General features: G+C 38.5%; 1 protein-coding gene across 1 annotated transcript; it reads right to left on the bottom strand.

The window, feature by feature from the left end:
- Positions 1-267: 267 nt before the first annotated feature.
- Positions 268-8,448, bottom strand: vps11 (VPS11 core subunit of CORVET and HOPS complexes). Its single transcript, XM_014977979.2, has 16 exons — positions 8,257-8,448; positions 7,240-7,388; positions 6,927-7,062; positions 6,681-6,844; positions 6,335-6,582; positions 5,482-5,683; positions 5,239-5,390; positions 4,934-5,120; positions 4,650-4,793; positions 4,170-4,367; positions 3,903-4,064; positions 3,362-3,495; positions 1,850-2,052; positions 1,443-1,614; positions 1,137-1,359; positions 268-959 (listed from the first exon to the last, which is right to left on the bottom strand). The coding sequence occupies exons 1-16, from the start codon at positions 8,396-8,398 to the stop codon at positions 798-800; spliced, it is 2,778 nt and encodes a 925-aa protein (XP_014833465.1). The 5' UTR covers positions 8,399-8,448; the 3' UTR covers positions 268-797.
- Positions 8,449-15,693: the final 7,245 nt, after the last annotated feature.

The raw sequence follows: 15,693 nt of genomic DNA on the forward strand, positions 1-15,693 counted from the left end.
TGCATTGCATTTACAGTGTTTCAGAACGATATGGGCAGAGGGGGAAGGAGAAAATATCCAGTAACCACAGCAACTATCACATTACTGAGTTCAAGAAATAAAACCCTCTGCAGTGAGAACTAAAGATGTGGACCATGTACATGTGGTGTCTCCTCTACACCGTGTGTTGCCCTATTTCCATCATTCTTAAAAGCAACACAATGTTTTCATAAAAAGTCCCTCCAATCACTCCAAAACCAAAAAAAGAAAAAACAAGGAGAAATCATATTGGCTATGTAAAGAGATAAACAAATTAGGTTTATTTGTGAAGTAACAAAAACTGTGGCCAGTTGAAATAAATCTGATCAACCTATGCGACAAAGCAGTAGGATCCAGTTAACTAAGACGAGAAATTGTGACATAAATAAAACTACAACAGACACATCAATGACCTTTACAACTAATTCCGTTTTAGTGATTAAGAGTATCATAGATAATTTTACTACTGACAAATGGTTTGTATGAAATGACAAAAAAGACAAAAAACACAAAATCTAATGACTTTTACAATATTAACTATACAGTTCATGAAGAGCGTCATATTGATGAAAGTGTTAAATCACTTTGTGCAAGAATTACAAGCAAGTACATATGAAGCAATGTGATTCAGGAAATTTATTGAAGGATAATGTATTCATAGAGCAGTTTCCATAAGCAGGCATGTGTCTTTGCTGATAAATGAGTGACCATCCAATGCGACTGTAAGCCTGAGTGGTTGGTCTGAGCATTGAGAACACAATTAAAGACTGAGATGTCCATCAGTTTCTCTTGGTGTGGATCAGCAGGTCTCGCTGCAGGTTGACTTCTAGACTTCCAACAGTTTTGCTCCCTGGAGGGTCAGTTACCAGCGTCAGTTTGTTAAACACTCCTCGACCAAAATAATCAGCCACCACAGAGAAACCATCATTGGAGCTTCGGAGCTTTAAAAAAAAAAAAAAAAAGTTTATAGAACATGTGCAGAAGACAACGTAGAATATAAAATATTCAAAGTCTGAGGAAGATACCTTTAGAAATAAGTTAAAGGCAAAAAAAGGTTAAACATGTAACCAGAGAAATAAGTGATTAGAATATTTATATGTTTTCCTTGTCGTCGTTACCTGTCGATTGAAATGGTCATGGAGATCCCGTTTCTGGTCTTGAGCGCGCAGCAGATCCATGACTTTGCGGTTTTCTGGAGTGCATGTTGGACACTCGGCATCGCTCTCTGCATAACTTTCAAAGCAGTGCTGGTGAAAGGAGTGACTACACAGGAAGTGTACAGATGGAAGCTCCAAGGGGCTGTTACACATGTTGCACTTAGTCTTCTGGAATATCTTGGCACTGTGTGGAAATGTGTCAGTATTTTTCTGTTAAAAGCCCTACGAGAGCTGCAGGGATGAGTTTTTTACCGTTATTTGACTCACCTCGCCTTCAGCTCCTGGATTTCAGAGCGGAGATGAGAAGTTTCCTGACGGTACTGGCAAATTTTACGCTCGTCATCTTCTATCTGCTGGCTCTCTCTCTGCAGCTTATTGATGAGGTAGTCTTTGATAACCGACAGAGTAGCCGTTGAGTTGTGTGCCAGTGTCTGCACGACTGATTAGACAATAACTAGTTATTCGCTGCTGAGCATCAACCCTCAGAGAAAATAAAGCCACATCCCGCATAAATGGCAACAAAATCAGACGGAGACAGTAAGGTTCTTAAGCCAAACAAAGTCCAAAATATTTTAGCCTATCTTAAACACAATGTATCATTAAACCAAACCAACAACAAGTTACGCATTACAATTTCAGAGCACACTGTGTTATGAATACATCGAGCAGCTCACCAAGTAATGGAGGCATGAGGTTTTTCTGGTCAATGTGATGTAGGACCTCACTGATATAGGTCTTACAGTCCTCCTCTTTTCTGGCAAAGTATCCGAGAGCTTGCTCCCAAAGGCAGCCCTCCAGGTCTCCGTAACGTTTGCAGGCATCTACAACTTTTCCATACTCCTCATTCTGCATGTGGTAATGCATGATTTGCTGGTAACTGCACATACACATACATCATTAAGTTATGAAATGAAAACACAATCAAGATGTTCTTTGTAATGAACACCTGCTCATTCAGACCACTGTTCATTCCGCAGGTTATTAAACAGTAATGAACTCTCTAAATGACAAGATTACATTTCTCCTCCTGAGCCACTATACAAGTAACAAGTGAAGGGTCACTTTCACTCATTACACAGATCAACAGCCATATTCAGGGTGTGAAAGACCTTTGGGAATTTGCTAAGGCAGGGCAAGTACAAAATATTTAGGACATGGTGCCACATAGCCACACCTGTCCCCCAGTGTGTGAATGTTGGCTTCACACAGGTTTTCCTTTCACATCCCACAGCCAAATGTTAGTGGTGCATAAGTCCATTGTCTTCCAATGGACATCTACTCTGATACAAATATTCAGCCACATTCTCGTCTAGGGGGTGCTATGGTAGAAAATATGGTTTCAGCTTATAACTCCACAACTACAAGTCACATTAGCAAAAAATGATGTGGGCAAAGTTTCTTAGAAATATTCTCCAACAGATTACCATGGTTGGCAGCTAGCCACTGTGCAAAAGTTGTTGGACTAGCATATTATTTCCCAGAGAGCTATGAAAATTGCATTTGCCAAAACAATCAACTCTGAGCCAAATAAAACCAGATTTTGGATTTTTTTTATTTTTTTAGCCCAACTGCAATATAGGTGGCACTGTACAATTGCAAAATTTGTTACCCAAAAACTGATGATCAGATTTTCACCAAGCTGTGCACCACATAGGCCTTAATATGGTCATGGTTGGTTGAAGTGTGGGAGGCTTATTTACAAAAATTTTGAAAAATACTTCATCTGGCCTCCAAACTTTTAGAACAAAAAATTCTAAAATCACACGTTCATCCAAATGAGCACTTTTACCCTTCGCTTTCCTGCTGTTCGGCCGTTACATCTGCTGTGCTCCTCTTAAGCATCGCGCTAAGCATGCGAGAGGTTAAACCTGAACCGTTTTTGCATCTGCCTTTTAAACAAGCTTTTCCCTTGCATTTTCAGTCATACTGCTTCCCACTTTTTCTGTTTTGATGCTGTCTGATTACGTCTTGAACAAGCATTACTGTGGTTGGCGGCTAGACTGCAGATCTCTATTGCAGGCCAAATTATAATAATTTCTGTTGCATACCAGATATAAACACGCATTCCTAAAAAAAAATATTTGTAATATTTAAAAAAAAAAATTCTGCCTGTCTGTTCTGGTTTGAGCACACATGGCTAATTGATGAACCCTGCTCTCTAGGAAGACTTAGAGTAAACTACTTACAGTTTGCCTTTCTCATACAGGTAGAGGACACCTTCTTTAAAGTTGTGCATCTGGCAAAGGACCAAGGCCTTATCAAACACAGTGTTGTCACTTCTGAGCAGTGAAAGGGCTTCTCCCTGGCACACCTTTTTTTTCTGTCAAATATGCGTGGATTAGAAAACCTAATCGGTAATAGCAAAGCTAAAAAATGTTTGAAAATACAGACATCTATGTTAAGGAAAAGCTCATGTGTTTTAATTTCAGAACATCTTAAAAAGTGGCTCTAGGAAAGCCAAAAATGTCAACATTGAGTAAAGATATATAGATTTTAAGGTGGCTTTACACGTTTCTTATTCGAAAGTGTTTCTGCGTTTTTTTTAAAATTTTTTTATTTATCCATGTATATGTTATTGTGCTTTAACATCAACCTGCTAATGGGAGTAGAGATGGTAATTAGCAACTTGACTATAATCTCATGTATTTACATGTAAATGTCCATTAATACATATTGTCCTGTTTCTAAAAAAAAATAAAGTTGAAAATGTGTTGGTTTGGCACTAACCTCAGGGTCTTGTTCATGTGCCCAGTCTTGCAGTCGGAGCTCCAACAGTGTGTCATACACACCCTGGGATGAACGAGGGTCCACCTCAATCATATGCTCCAGGAAGGCTTTCAGCTCACGAGGGTTATTGGCAAAAATTGGGATGAATTCTTCAGAATTTGCCTTAAATTAAAATGACAAACGTCACACATGAGAGTATTACTGATAGATGTTGGCGACTAGCCAGACTGGTTTACAGTGGAGACAAAAAAAATAATACACCGGGACCTTGTTAAGTAGACTACTGTCCAGGCTGACTTTTTCCATCAAGTTTTCATTTGGATGATAGTTGGTGCATAAGCGCTTCAGGAGCAATGTGGTGCCTTCAGGAACATGGTGCATGAGTGTCTTGCCATAGCGCTTCATGTTGCTTTCAGTTTGCTCAAAAGGCAGACGGCCAATGTACCGCAAACCTTCCTGATAGTTCTGCAGTGGGAACAGAAAGAGATGATTGAGTTAGTGTTATGAGCGAGCGAAATATAATTGACTATATTTCATCAGCGGGAAACCGTAGGTATAGATTGAGCTGCTATAAAAGCAACCGTGACATACACATTTAACATGCTCCTAAAGAAACAGTAACTGATAAAAGATCAGAGGAAAAAAACATTCCCACATTAGGAAGCTACTTTTGCAGATTCTTTTGAATCAATTCATAACCATACATATGTTCTCCAGAAGATCAGGTCAACCTGACACACGCGTCACCTTCAGGTCCTCCAGCTGGATCTTCAGGTACCACTCATGATGCTGGTGGCGTTCAGCCAGAAACACAGCATGACTGTGGTATCCAGCTTGGCGAAGAACCTTGATAGCAATCTCAACATCAAAATGGACCTCACTCTCGCTGCTCTGTGAAAATACAGACACACAAACATTACTCAAAGACTAATCTGTTTACCACAAAAGTCACATGAAAAAGCAACAATGACACAAGTCAGAGCTCTCTTTCATTTATTTTTCACTACTGACATTAAATTCTCACTAATCACCTTGATGAACTCTTCCAGCTTGGAGCTGTCTTTGAGTTTGGTGTAGCAGTTCAGCAGCAGCGTGGTGTGGTCTGCATTGGCCAGAGACTGGCGGTGAAGGGCCTGCAGGTATGCCGTCAGGTTGTGGATCCTTTGGGCATCCAGAAATTTCCTAATGACATACGAAGGCTCCAGCTTCCCAGTGGTGCTGATTGGAAACATGGTAAACCAAAAAGATACAGTTAGGTCCTGACTGAAAGAAACATCAAACACCAACAAAAAGCAATACATGCTTTTGCTCTGGAAACAGATTAAAGATAAACTACCGAATATATTGCTGGATGGCACCATCATGATCTCCCTTCAGGTACAGATGATCGCCATACTGTCGAAAGATCTCTGACAGACCGTCACTGTCCAGATGCTGGCTTTTAGCCAAGTTTATGGCCATGACAAACAAGTTCTTCTTGAACAGCATCTTGAAAGACAACGAGACATAATTAGTGTTAAAAAAGTTTGAGAAGCTTATTGGACTTCTCGAAGGAAGTGAATGATCAGCAATTAATGACCTCCAGTTTTGTCTGTGTGTCCTTCTCTTGCAAAATAAACATTTTCCCGTCTCGGGTCAGAATGTAGAAGGATCCCCATTCTGCCAACACATCAATGACATCATCGAATGAGGCGCTGTAGGCGATGAATTTGTTGTCCAGGTCATAGATTGTTAAAACTTGCTTTTCTGACAGTGAGCTCTCGCCGCTGCCAAACCCTGATCTGGGGATAAAAACAGACAGTCAGCAGCTTCCTTCGTGTGCACTGCTTATTAATCATGGAAGTCTGATGTTAAACCATGTCTCCTAACACTTTTAAATATCTTACACCAAATATTGCAGACATTTATGCAGTCCTACATTTTGAGTAAACGTTTCAAGACATCTGCTAGTCATATGTTTCTGGCAGACGTCTGACAAAGCACACTGAACCATCTCTTCTGGAATGTGTTGCTAGTTGACACATCAGCCTAACAATCCTGTAGCTGGTAAAAACTTGACAGAACAGTGGTTTTGTAGAATTTCCTGGGTTCAAATCCCGACTTGGGGTATTTCTTACTGAGGTTTATATCCAAACTCCACACCCTAATCTAACTCTAATCATCTGGTAAGAGTGTGTGTGTCTGGTTGCTTGTCATACGTTTCTAGCAGACGTCTTTGCTGATAAATCGATAAATGAATGCAACCCGTGCAAGGGTAGATCCTGCCCCGCCTTTCTCCCAATGACCTCTGGAGCTAGCCTCCAGAGCGCCCTAGTACCCCCTTGGAGCTCCCTACCTAGAAACCTATAAATTAATTAATTCCATCATAAAAATCTTTGAATGCATCAAGAGTACCATTACATTTGACAAATCAATCAGATTTTGGCTCTTACTTGTTGGGTGACTTCACATCTTTGATCAGCAGGAACAAGTATCCCCGGTGCCAATGGGTCAACAGCTTGTGGCCATCGAAAGCAAAGCAGGGCCCTCGTTCATCAGGCTGGTACAGATAAACACATTCATCCCCAGCCACAATGAACTGGGAATCCTGAGACGGATCTGCCAGGGATGAGCAGCACAGGGCGCAGCCATGGGTATCCAGCTCTACCTTTGGATACTCCTTGTTAGACAGAGTGTAGCACTAAGCAACAGAAAACAGGAACACAACCAATTTGTTCAGAACTTGTTGGATCAACTGGCAGACACAGTCTGCAATGCTTTAGGGGAATGCCGACTTACAAAGACTTTTTCCAGAGTGGCAACAAACAAATGTGTAACTTTTGCCATTTGGCGGAAGGCCAGGCCTGTGACAGGGGAGGTTCCCTCATGCAGAGTCAGAGTTTTACTGTGACGGTCTCTGGTGATGTCCCCTTTGGTTAAAACCACGCTGCCATCTGTGAAGCCTGCCAAGAAACACTGTTACTGAGCGGAGAGAGTGGAACATGTGACTTCCACAAGTTAAAGGCAGAGGGAGAGCTGTCTTACCTATAGCCATGAAGTTCAGGTTCTCATGTACACTGAGACAAGATACTTCAGCTGGTTTATTGTTGGGAACTGCAGGAAAGATTCTGGTGCAGAGTGGATTCCCACTGTCTCTCTTGTCAAGGTTCCAAACCTTCACCTGAAAAATAAGACATTATCAGTCTCTCATTTTGTACATGTCTGTGGTTCCACTAAGGAAAATACTAATTTTTGTAAACTGGCAAAGAAGTGTATAATAATTACAATATAGTATCTCAACAATTGTAACTGAGAAACCATCCAAGTTAGTGTTATGATTGTAAAAGGCCACACCTACCAGAGGATTAATGCCATGTTCATCCTGTCCCACTGATACCAGGATACTGTGCTGTTTCAGCTGGAACAAGTGAGTCACCCGCAGCTTGTACGCCTGGAATGACGTCAACTGCAGGGAGCGCGTCATCAGCCAGATCTGTCCTTCCATATGTGATATTATAGAGTTAAGAATTTGTATGCCAATATATGTTAGGAAAGAACTGATCAAAGTGTTAGAAGTGAACTGATTTATTTAGACATCTTTAATAGTGGCCAACATTCCAGTCTTTCAGAACTCTTACTAAACCCTTTAGTAAGAGATGACATACATCCTCCTGGCATATTCCTACACTACTCACAAAATTTAGCTTTCAGTTGAACTAGATAACAATGCCTCATGCTGTTCACAAGTCGACTTATCATCTGCTGGTGTGTAGCGTCCCTGGGCCACTGAGATTTTGGGGTCCAGAGTTACCAGCCCTAACACTGTGACTCAGCTGATCCCAGAGCAGTTCTATAGGATTCAAGTCTGGAGAAAGTGTGGAACCCTCCATGCAAGATACCCAGTCTCCGGCAGCCTTTTCCTACTTTTGTGACCTCAAAAAACTGGAGAATTGTTGTCCAATGCTAAGTATTATAAATCTTCATCTTCACTGAGGTTGACATTGACATTCAGTTCTGGGATTTAATCCAAGTAAAGTAAGTTTTGTTTACTCATCACCAGGCCAAGTCTATTTTTTACCTGAAAGACGGAATTTACAGCTCAGCAGGGGGGATCGTTTGGAAAGAAAGACTGCCTCACAAACCAATTCACTCATTCTCCTTGTAGCAACAATACACATCAGCAGACTGGCTCTTAATAGCCGGCCGGACTGCTCCGTTGTTAGCCTGCACCATTCAGTCATAAAATTACAGCCCCGACTTCCTGTTAAATTAACTACAACCAATTTCTGTGACTGATGTTCATGTACTTCTAAGGTCTGCCTTTAACCGACAAAACTTAACACCGGAGTAGCATCGTCTGGCTAAACAAGGATATCTCCCAGAACAACATGTCCCCGGCCGGAGTCACTCGCCGAGATTCTTTTAGGAAGAATAAAGGTTTTTCCGCTATCTGCAGGATCCTTCACCGTGTCCTTATCAAAGAAGACAAATTTTCTCCACTGTAGAAATGCTGCCATTATCGTAAGGTTAGCCACCTAGTGACCGTAGAAATTCATCACGTGATGGCAGTCACGTGACATGACGTTTCTTCTTTTTCTTTCTTCGTTTTCTGACAGTTTACATACTTTGTGTATTACCGCCATCAACTGGACGGAGATGTAATTCAGAAATTCATTTTTTCCTATATATCTACGTTAAATAACTATATTATATACATACTATGCACTCACACACGCATACTAAATCCTCTCAGCTAATTTTACATCTTTTAAATATTTAATGAGTGCTTGAATTATATCATGGGATTGATGCTTCCCTAATAAATTAGATATAGTTACTGAAATCCCCATTACCCTTTCCAATTCTTTCCTCGCTCTTATATATTTTCTACAATAAATCAACACATGTTCTACTTCTTCTGTTTCCCCACGATAAGAACAATCCTGATGGATGTTTCCCTATTATTTTTAAGCCACAATATAAATTAGTATGCTGAATCCTCAACCTGTTAATCCATATTTCCTCTCTCCTATTCATTATACTATTTCTTATGATTACCACCTTCTGTATTTTATGTAAATGCCTTCGTCTTTCTTCTAAATTCAATCTCTCCTGCCATATATTATTTATTTTATCTTTAATAATTGCTTTTATTTCTGCTCTTCTGAGAGAGAGATTATATTCAATTTATCTTGCCTTAACTGCTTCTTCAGCCAACTTATCTACTTTCTCATTACCTGCAATTCGTTTATGTGCTGAACCCATGTGAATTGAATACTTATCTTTTGTTGCTTTATACCATATATCAAATAACTTCATCTAAAAGATCTTGGCGGCTTTCAGATTTTCCACTTAGAATACTAGTTAGGCATGACATTGAATCTGAACAGATAACTACCTTACTGGGCTTCACCTCCACCACCCATTTGCAATGCCAAAATAATTGCCAACAACCCTGCTGAAAAAAATGATACATTTTTTGTTGTTCTTTGTACAAAAAGTTTTGTTTAGGAATATATACTGTTACTCCTGTTTTACTATTTTTACCATCTTTTTTTGATGCATCTGCATATATTTGTGTCATTTTCATTCATTATTTCTAAATACTGCTGAGTAATATAATAAAAAACCTCCACAGGACTGTTCTATTTTTTTTTTGGTTTCTAAATTTACTATTGGGTTTACATGACGTTTTTTTCTTCTTCGTTTGAGAGGTGGGTGAGAGGAAGAGCGGAAGAAGAGCAAGTGAGAGTGTTTGTATATTTTTTTCTATCTTTGGCTTTTTTCTTACCGTTTTTAACTGGGTATTTATGTTATTTGTTTAGTTGTGATTTTGTGTTAGTTTGTCACGTTTTAAAGTTTTTTTTGTTGTTGTTGTTCGGGTATGGCCGTCAGGCGTGCCTGGCGAGAAGGACCTCGCTGCAACAAACAGAAAGGGGTGGAGACGGACCGCTGTCAGTCTCATACCTTATTTGGAAATGGTACCATTGCAATCCGGAAGTGAAGGGGGCGCTATTTCCTACACTTTCGTTTTTATTTTCTTTTGAAATATGTGATATATTTTCACCTTTAGGAAGGAGTTTCAATCTCAGAATGTATTTGAAGTTCTTTCTTCTATTAACTTCACGACAGTTCACAGTTTTTAGCAAATTCTGTAGCTTTCGGTGTACTTCTAAATTTGCTCCTTAGTAGCATCTTTTCGGGCTTGCCACTGCCTTTAGTGGCGTGGGGGTGGTAGCACAACTAATCTAATTACATTACTAAATCAGAATACCACAAAGTCTTTATTACTTATTATTAATTCTGGCATTACTGGAACAGTAAAAGATAAATTCCCTCACAAAAGAACATACCTTTTCATTTTCTTAAGAAGAGCTAATTAAGTGAGACAAACAAGAGCTGAAACAAGCCATCCAGTTTCACTTGATGGCCAACCTGTTGAAACTGTGGCAAATTTAACCTCAGCGTAACTCATGTTGCCAAGCAACGGTGACAGCGCGAAGCAGAGAGGAGAAAAAACAACGGAGCCGAAGTTTGTTTTTCAGTCATGTATTACTGATTTCTATATTATTCTTCACTTTTTATAGTAAAGGATGTTCCATAGTAAAAAGGAAATCTCTTACTTTGATTCTAAAATGTTCAAATGTGTACTGCACTTTTCTACAAGGAATACAAATTATTCATTAAAATACTCTCCACATCACAGATAGGACATTACGGTTAAATAAACCTATTATGTTTGAAGGCTTAACTTTAATTAATCAATCAAACCGATGTGCCTCTGCTTTGAAATACTTTATAAACCAAACATTTTCAACCAGACCTGTCTGAATAATATCGGTGTTTAACTCCCACTCATTGGGGAAAGCTAGCGGGAGTTTTTATAACAATGTGCCAGAAGTTAGGCGTTTTCTCTCGGTGTACCGAACCTGGAGCGCCTGGCCGGCTGACAGCTGGCGGGGAGCTGGCTGTTAACGCAGCGGTAGCAGACAGGTCCGAAAATGTCAGAGCAATATTGTAATTAGATGATGTATTGATGAACCGAGCAGATATTTGAGATTTACACACTTACATTCTCGCCTAAAAACGTTGCACCAAATCACCTTGTGTCATTTAAAGTGTAATAAAGTTCAATAATTTGTCGCTATTCACCGCCATTGACGCTCTGCCTGAACGCCCAGTTGGAACCCGCAATGAATTATGGGATATCGTGGGCCGTGAAGGATACACCGGACCCATCATAGACATAATATAAGGGTAGACGCCGCATTGGCTGCTCCGGCGCAGGAAATACGGCGGCCATCTTAGAGCGGTATAAACTCCTACTTTCCTCAATCAAAACAATAGACGATGCCTCAGCTCTGAGGGATATTATTGTTCGGATCTATGGATTATTGATGTGAGGGCTCCACAGACAGCATTTCACAAGTAAGATGGACATATTATTGTGTATATATTGTGATTATATTATATATTAGAATATTACTTTACTGTATTTATGTCCACCGGCGAGATACCAGCTAATATTAGCTACAGTGCTTGGTGTAATACAGGTTCAGCCCCGCTATGAAGACTAACTGAGATTCTGTACATCTAAAAATATTAATTATTCTCTAACATTGACTTAGATTATATGACACAAGAGCATTAGAAATGAAACAATATAACACATATTATAAAACTTATGTGTTATAACATTCACCAGCAAAGTTTACACAGGTGGTAAAGACTATTATTTATATGTAATTCTTTCACTAGTAAGATACATCCCAAATCTTCCGTTTTTGTTTTGAAAGTTTCATAAAGACACGATGTGAGGAAGAAGAGGGAGAAATCTATAAAGAGAGACGAATTCACTGCAGCAGGATAGATCTCATCAGATTTTGGACTTAATCTCAGCTGCTGAAATTAAGCAGCTGAGATTATATATATATATATATATATATATATATATATATATATATATATATATATATATATATATATATATATATATATATTCCCGGCCCCGGTCTTTCTGCATGGAGTTTGCATGTTCTCCCTGTGCATGCATGGGTTTTCTCCGGTTTCCTCCCACAGTCCAAAAACATGACTGTCAGGTTAATTGGCCTTTCCAAATTGCCCCTAGGTGTGAGTGTGTGTGTGTGTGTGTGCATGGTTGTTTGTCCTGTGTGTCTCTGTGTTGCCCTGCAACAGGCTGGCAACCTGTCCAGGGTGTACCCCGCCTCTCACCCGGAACGTGAGCTGGAGATAGGCACCAGCACCCCTCCCGACCCCACTGAGGGACAAGGGTGAAGGAAAATGGATGGATGGATATATATATAAAATTCCCCTCTCACCCTCCATGGGTGGTCTCTTTCATCCTCTGAGCTCGGGTCCTCTACCAGAGGCCTGGGAGCTTGAGGGTTCTGCACAGTATCTTGGCTGTGCCTAGAACTGCCAATATATATGTATTAATTATTTATTTGTGCCATTATGAATCTTTATTTGTGTTGTATAGTTATTTAAATATGTATTGATATTACTAAATAATTTATTAAATAAATTATGAACGGCTGTGTGCTTTGTAATATGCTCTTTATACATCAATATCAGAATATTCCATTCCTATTCTATTGTTTTAGCCACTAAGCATATTTAAATACTTAAATAACATACTTAAATAATACAATTGTTTATAAATGTAGCTTTGATAGATGTTTGAATATGGTTTCCAGTAACAAAAAAGCGTGTTATGATCGATTAAATGCGCTGATCCGTCACTGTGCCTGTTAAACACATAGGACCGAGTGGAGTGGTATACCGCTCCAAGATGGCCGCCCTAAATCTCGTCAGCGACAATAGGCGACAGCGGGGCATGAGGCGTCTATCCTTATATTATGTCTATGGGACCCATGGCCGTTTCTCAATATGCGTTCTTTTTTTTTTTTTTTTTTTTTTCAAAGAACTTTATTTAAATGAAATTAGTATACATCAAAACAACATAATGAAGTATACAACAGTCAAGCAACACACAGCCAGGGGTGATTAGATAAGAACATGCAAAGACGTACATATTGAGATTGTCCTTTGAGCCTTTTCATTTGTAGAGTCCGTTATTGATTTGATATATAGACCCATATCTTTAATGAAAAAAGAGAAACAAGGTGTTTTATTAGCAAATTTGCATTTATGAATATAAAATTTAGCAAAGAGTATTAGTAAGTTTATTATAAAGAAATGATTAGCATCTTTTCTATGAAATCTATAGAAACAAAATAAAACATTTTCCCAGCGTAAGGAAAAATTCTTTAAAATATGGTCAATAATAAACCTGCTAAATTCTGACCAAAATCTTTGTATAAAAGGGCAGAGCCAAAAGAGATGTGTCACAGTTTCTGGATGGCCCTCACAGAAACTGCAATTAGTGTTTATGTCGCTTTTATATTTTATCATATAGTGTTTAGCAGGGTAAATTTTATGGAGAATTTTAAATGACACTTCCTTCACCTTGTTTATGATTAAATATTTATGGGGGATCATCCAAACTGTTTTCCAGTGAATATCTGGGATATAACGGCTCCAGTAAAATGTTATGGCTGGACGAGAAACAATAAGTTCTTGGAACAACCTGCGTATTCTCTCATTGCTTTTCCTATACTCCAGTGAAAAACAGATTTTTCCCACAGATGATTCGGCTAGAACAGGGATACCAGGTGGAGCAGACAGAGTATAATTAGTGTTTTTAAACAACATTAAGGTGCCCAAAGGTACAGCATTAACCACCATGGAGAATTCCTGGATACTAACTGGAAAGTTATATATCGAGCAGAATTCATTGTAACTGATTAATCGTCCTTCTTTATTAATCAGCTGAGCCACCAGTAAAATTCCATTTTGAACCCAAGTTTCAAGATAGAGTGACCTATTTTTAAATAAAATGTCTCTGTTGTTCCAGATGAGGTATTTGTGAGGTGAGAAGTTATGTTTATATATGAGCGTCCACGCTAAGAGCACCTGCTTATGGAAAGATGAGAGTTTTACAGGAAGTTTCTCAACATTGTAATTACAATGTAAAATGAAGTTGAAGCCACCAAAGCGCGAGAAAATGTGTTCTGGTATAAGGTTCCAGATAGAGGCTGGATTCTTAAGGAAGTGTTTAGCCCATTTAATTTTAAATGTGTTATTTAGGGTAGAGAAATCCAGAAAGTTAAGTCCACCTGATTCATAATTATTCATAATAACAGTTTTTTTGATATAGTGAGTACGATTTTTCCATATAAAATTAAGAAGCATACGATCAATATCTCTACAGATTTTGTTGTCTAAATGTAAGGGGAGAGCAGCATAAGTCAGTTGGGATAATCCTTCAGCTTTAGAAATCAATACTCTTCCTCTTAGAGATAAATCCCTCTGAAGCCACTGGTTCAGTTTATTTTTGGTTTTCTGTATAATTGGTATTAAATTAGAGGAGCATCTTAACTTCTGGTCTTTAGAGATTAAGATTCCTAAATAAGAAACTTTTTGTTTAACAGGAATATTGCAAATATCATTAGCATGACAATCATTAATCGGTAGCAATTCACATTTTTTTTAATGTAAAAATAAGCCAGAGGCCTTGGAAAAAGTATTAATCACCTCTAAGGCCAGAGGGATCTGGTTTGCATTCCTTAAAAATAGTGTGGTGTCATCAGCCAGCTGGCTGATTATGAGCTCTTTATTAGCTATGCTGATTCCTTGTACGGCACTATTGAAGATATGAGTTGTAAGGATTTGAGAGCAAAGTAAGAATAAATATGGTGAAACGGGACATCCTTGACGAATGCCACGTTTTAGGTCAAATCTTGGGGTGGTGCCGTTTGGCAATTTAATAACACTATTGCAATTGGAGTATAATGTTTTGACTGCGTTACAAAAAAAGGGGCCAAAACCAAATTTTTTTAAAGATTGAAAGATGAATTGATGTTCAATTGTGTCAAAGGCCTTATAGAAATCAAGGAAAAGAATAAAACTTTCATCAGGCACCAAATATGAATAATCAAGTAAGTCTAGAACAAGTCTAATGTTGTTAGAGATGTGTCTGTTCCTCATAAAGCCTGATTGTGTCTCATCAATAACTGTGTCCAAAACCTCTTTAACTCTGTTAGCAAGTATTGAAGCCAAAATTTTATAATCATTATTAAGTAGACTTATAGGTCTCCAATTATCAATAAAGAGTGGGTCTTTGTTTGGTTTTGGAATGAGTGTTATTACTGAAATCTCTTTATTATATTTTGAGCTGTATAAATTAGAGTAAAATTTGGCACAAAAAGTTGCAATTTCTTTAGGATTGTTTGAGATAATGTCATTGATATTTAGTTGGTAAATAGAGTTTATTTTTGATCTGTATTTTTCAAGCCTAAAAAAGTAAGCAGAATTTTGTTCTCCTTCTTCCAGCCATCGTTTCCTGGATCTGATGAAGGCACCTTCAGCCTTGTGTTTATACAAGGCATCCAGTTTGTTCTGATTTTCTATTAAACTTAATTTATCTTCCTCTGAAACTTCTTCTGGGCATTTTAGGTAATAGGAGGTGATCATGCTTATGACTTCTTCCTCTTCAGCTTTCTTTAATTTAGAAATCTGACTTCCATAATGTCTTAAAAATTTGCCAATTTCAAATTTGAAAAGTTCCCAATTGTTGCAGAAAGACCCTTCCTTGTTAGCCTTATTCCAATAATATATAATTAATTTATTAATATGAGCTTTAACTACTTCATGCTTTAGCAAGGAGTTATTTAGTTTCCAGTAAGCACATTTGTAAGGTGTATTATCTGGAGTATAAATTTGGATGCTA

Source organism: Poecilia mexicana, unplaced genomic scaffold, assembly GCF_051168715.1.
Source record: "Poecilia mexicana isolate PSO_F unplaced genomic scaffold, ASM5116871v1 scaffold_14, whole genome shotgun sequence".
NCBI lineage: Eukaryota > Metazoa > Chordata > Actinopteri > Cyprinodontiformes > Poeciliidae > Poecilia > Poecilia mexicana.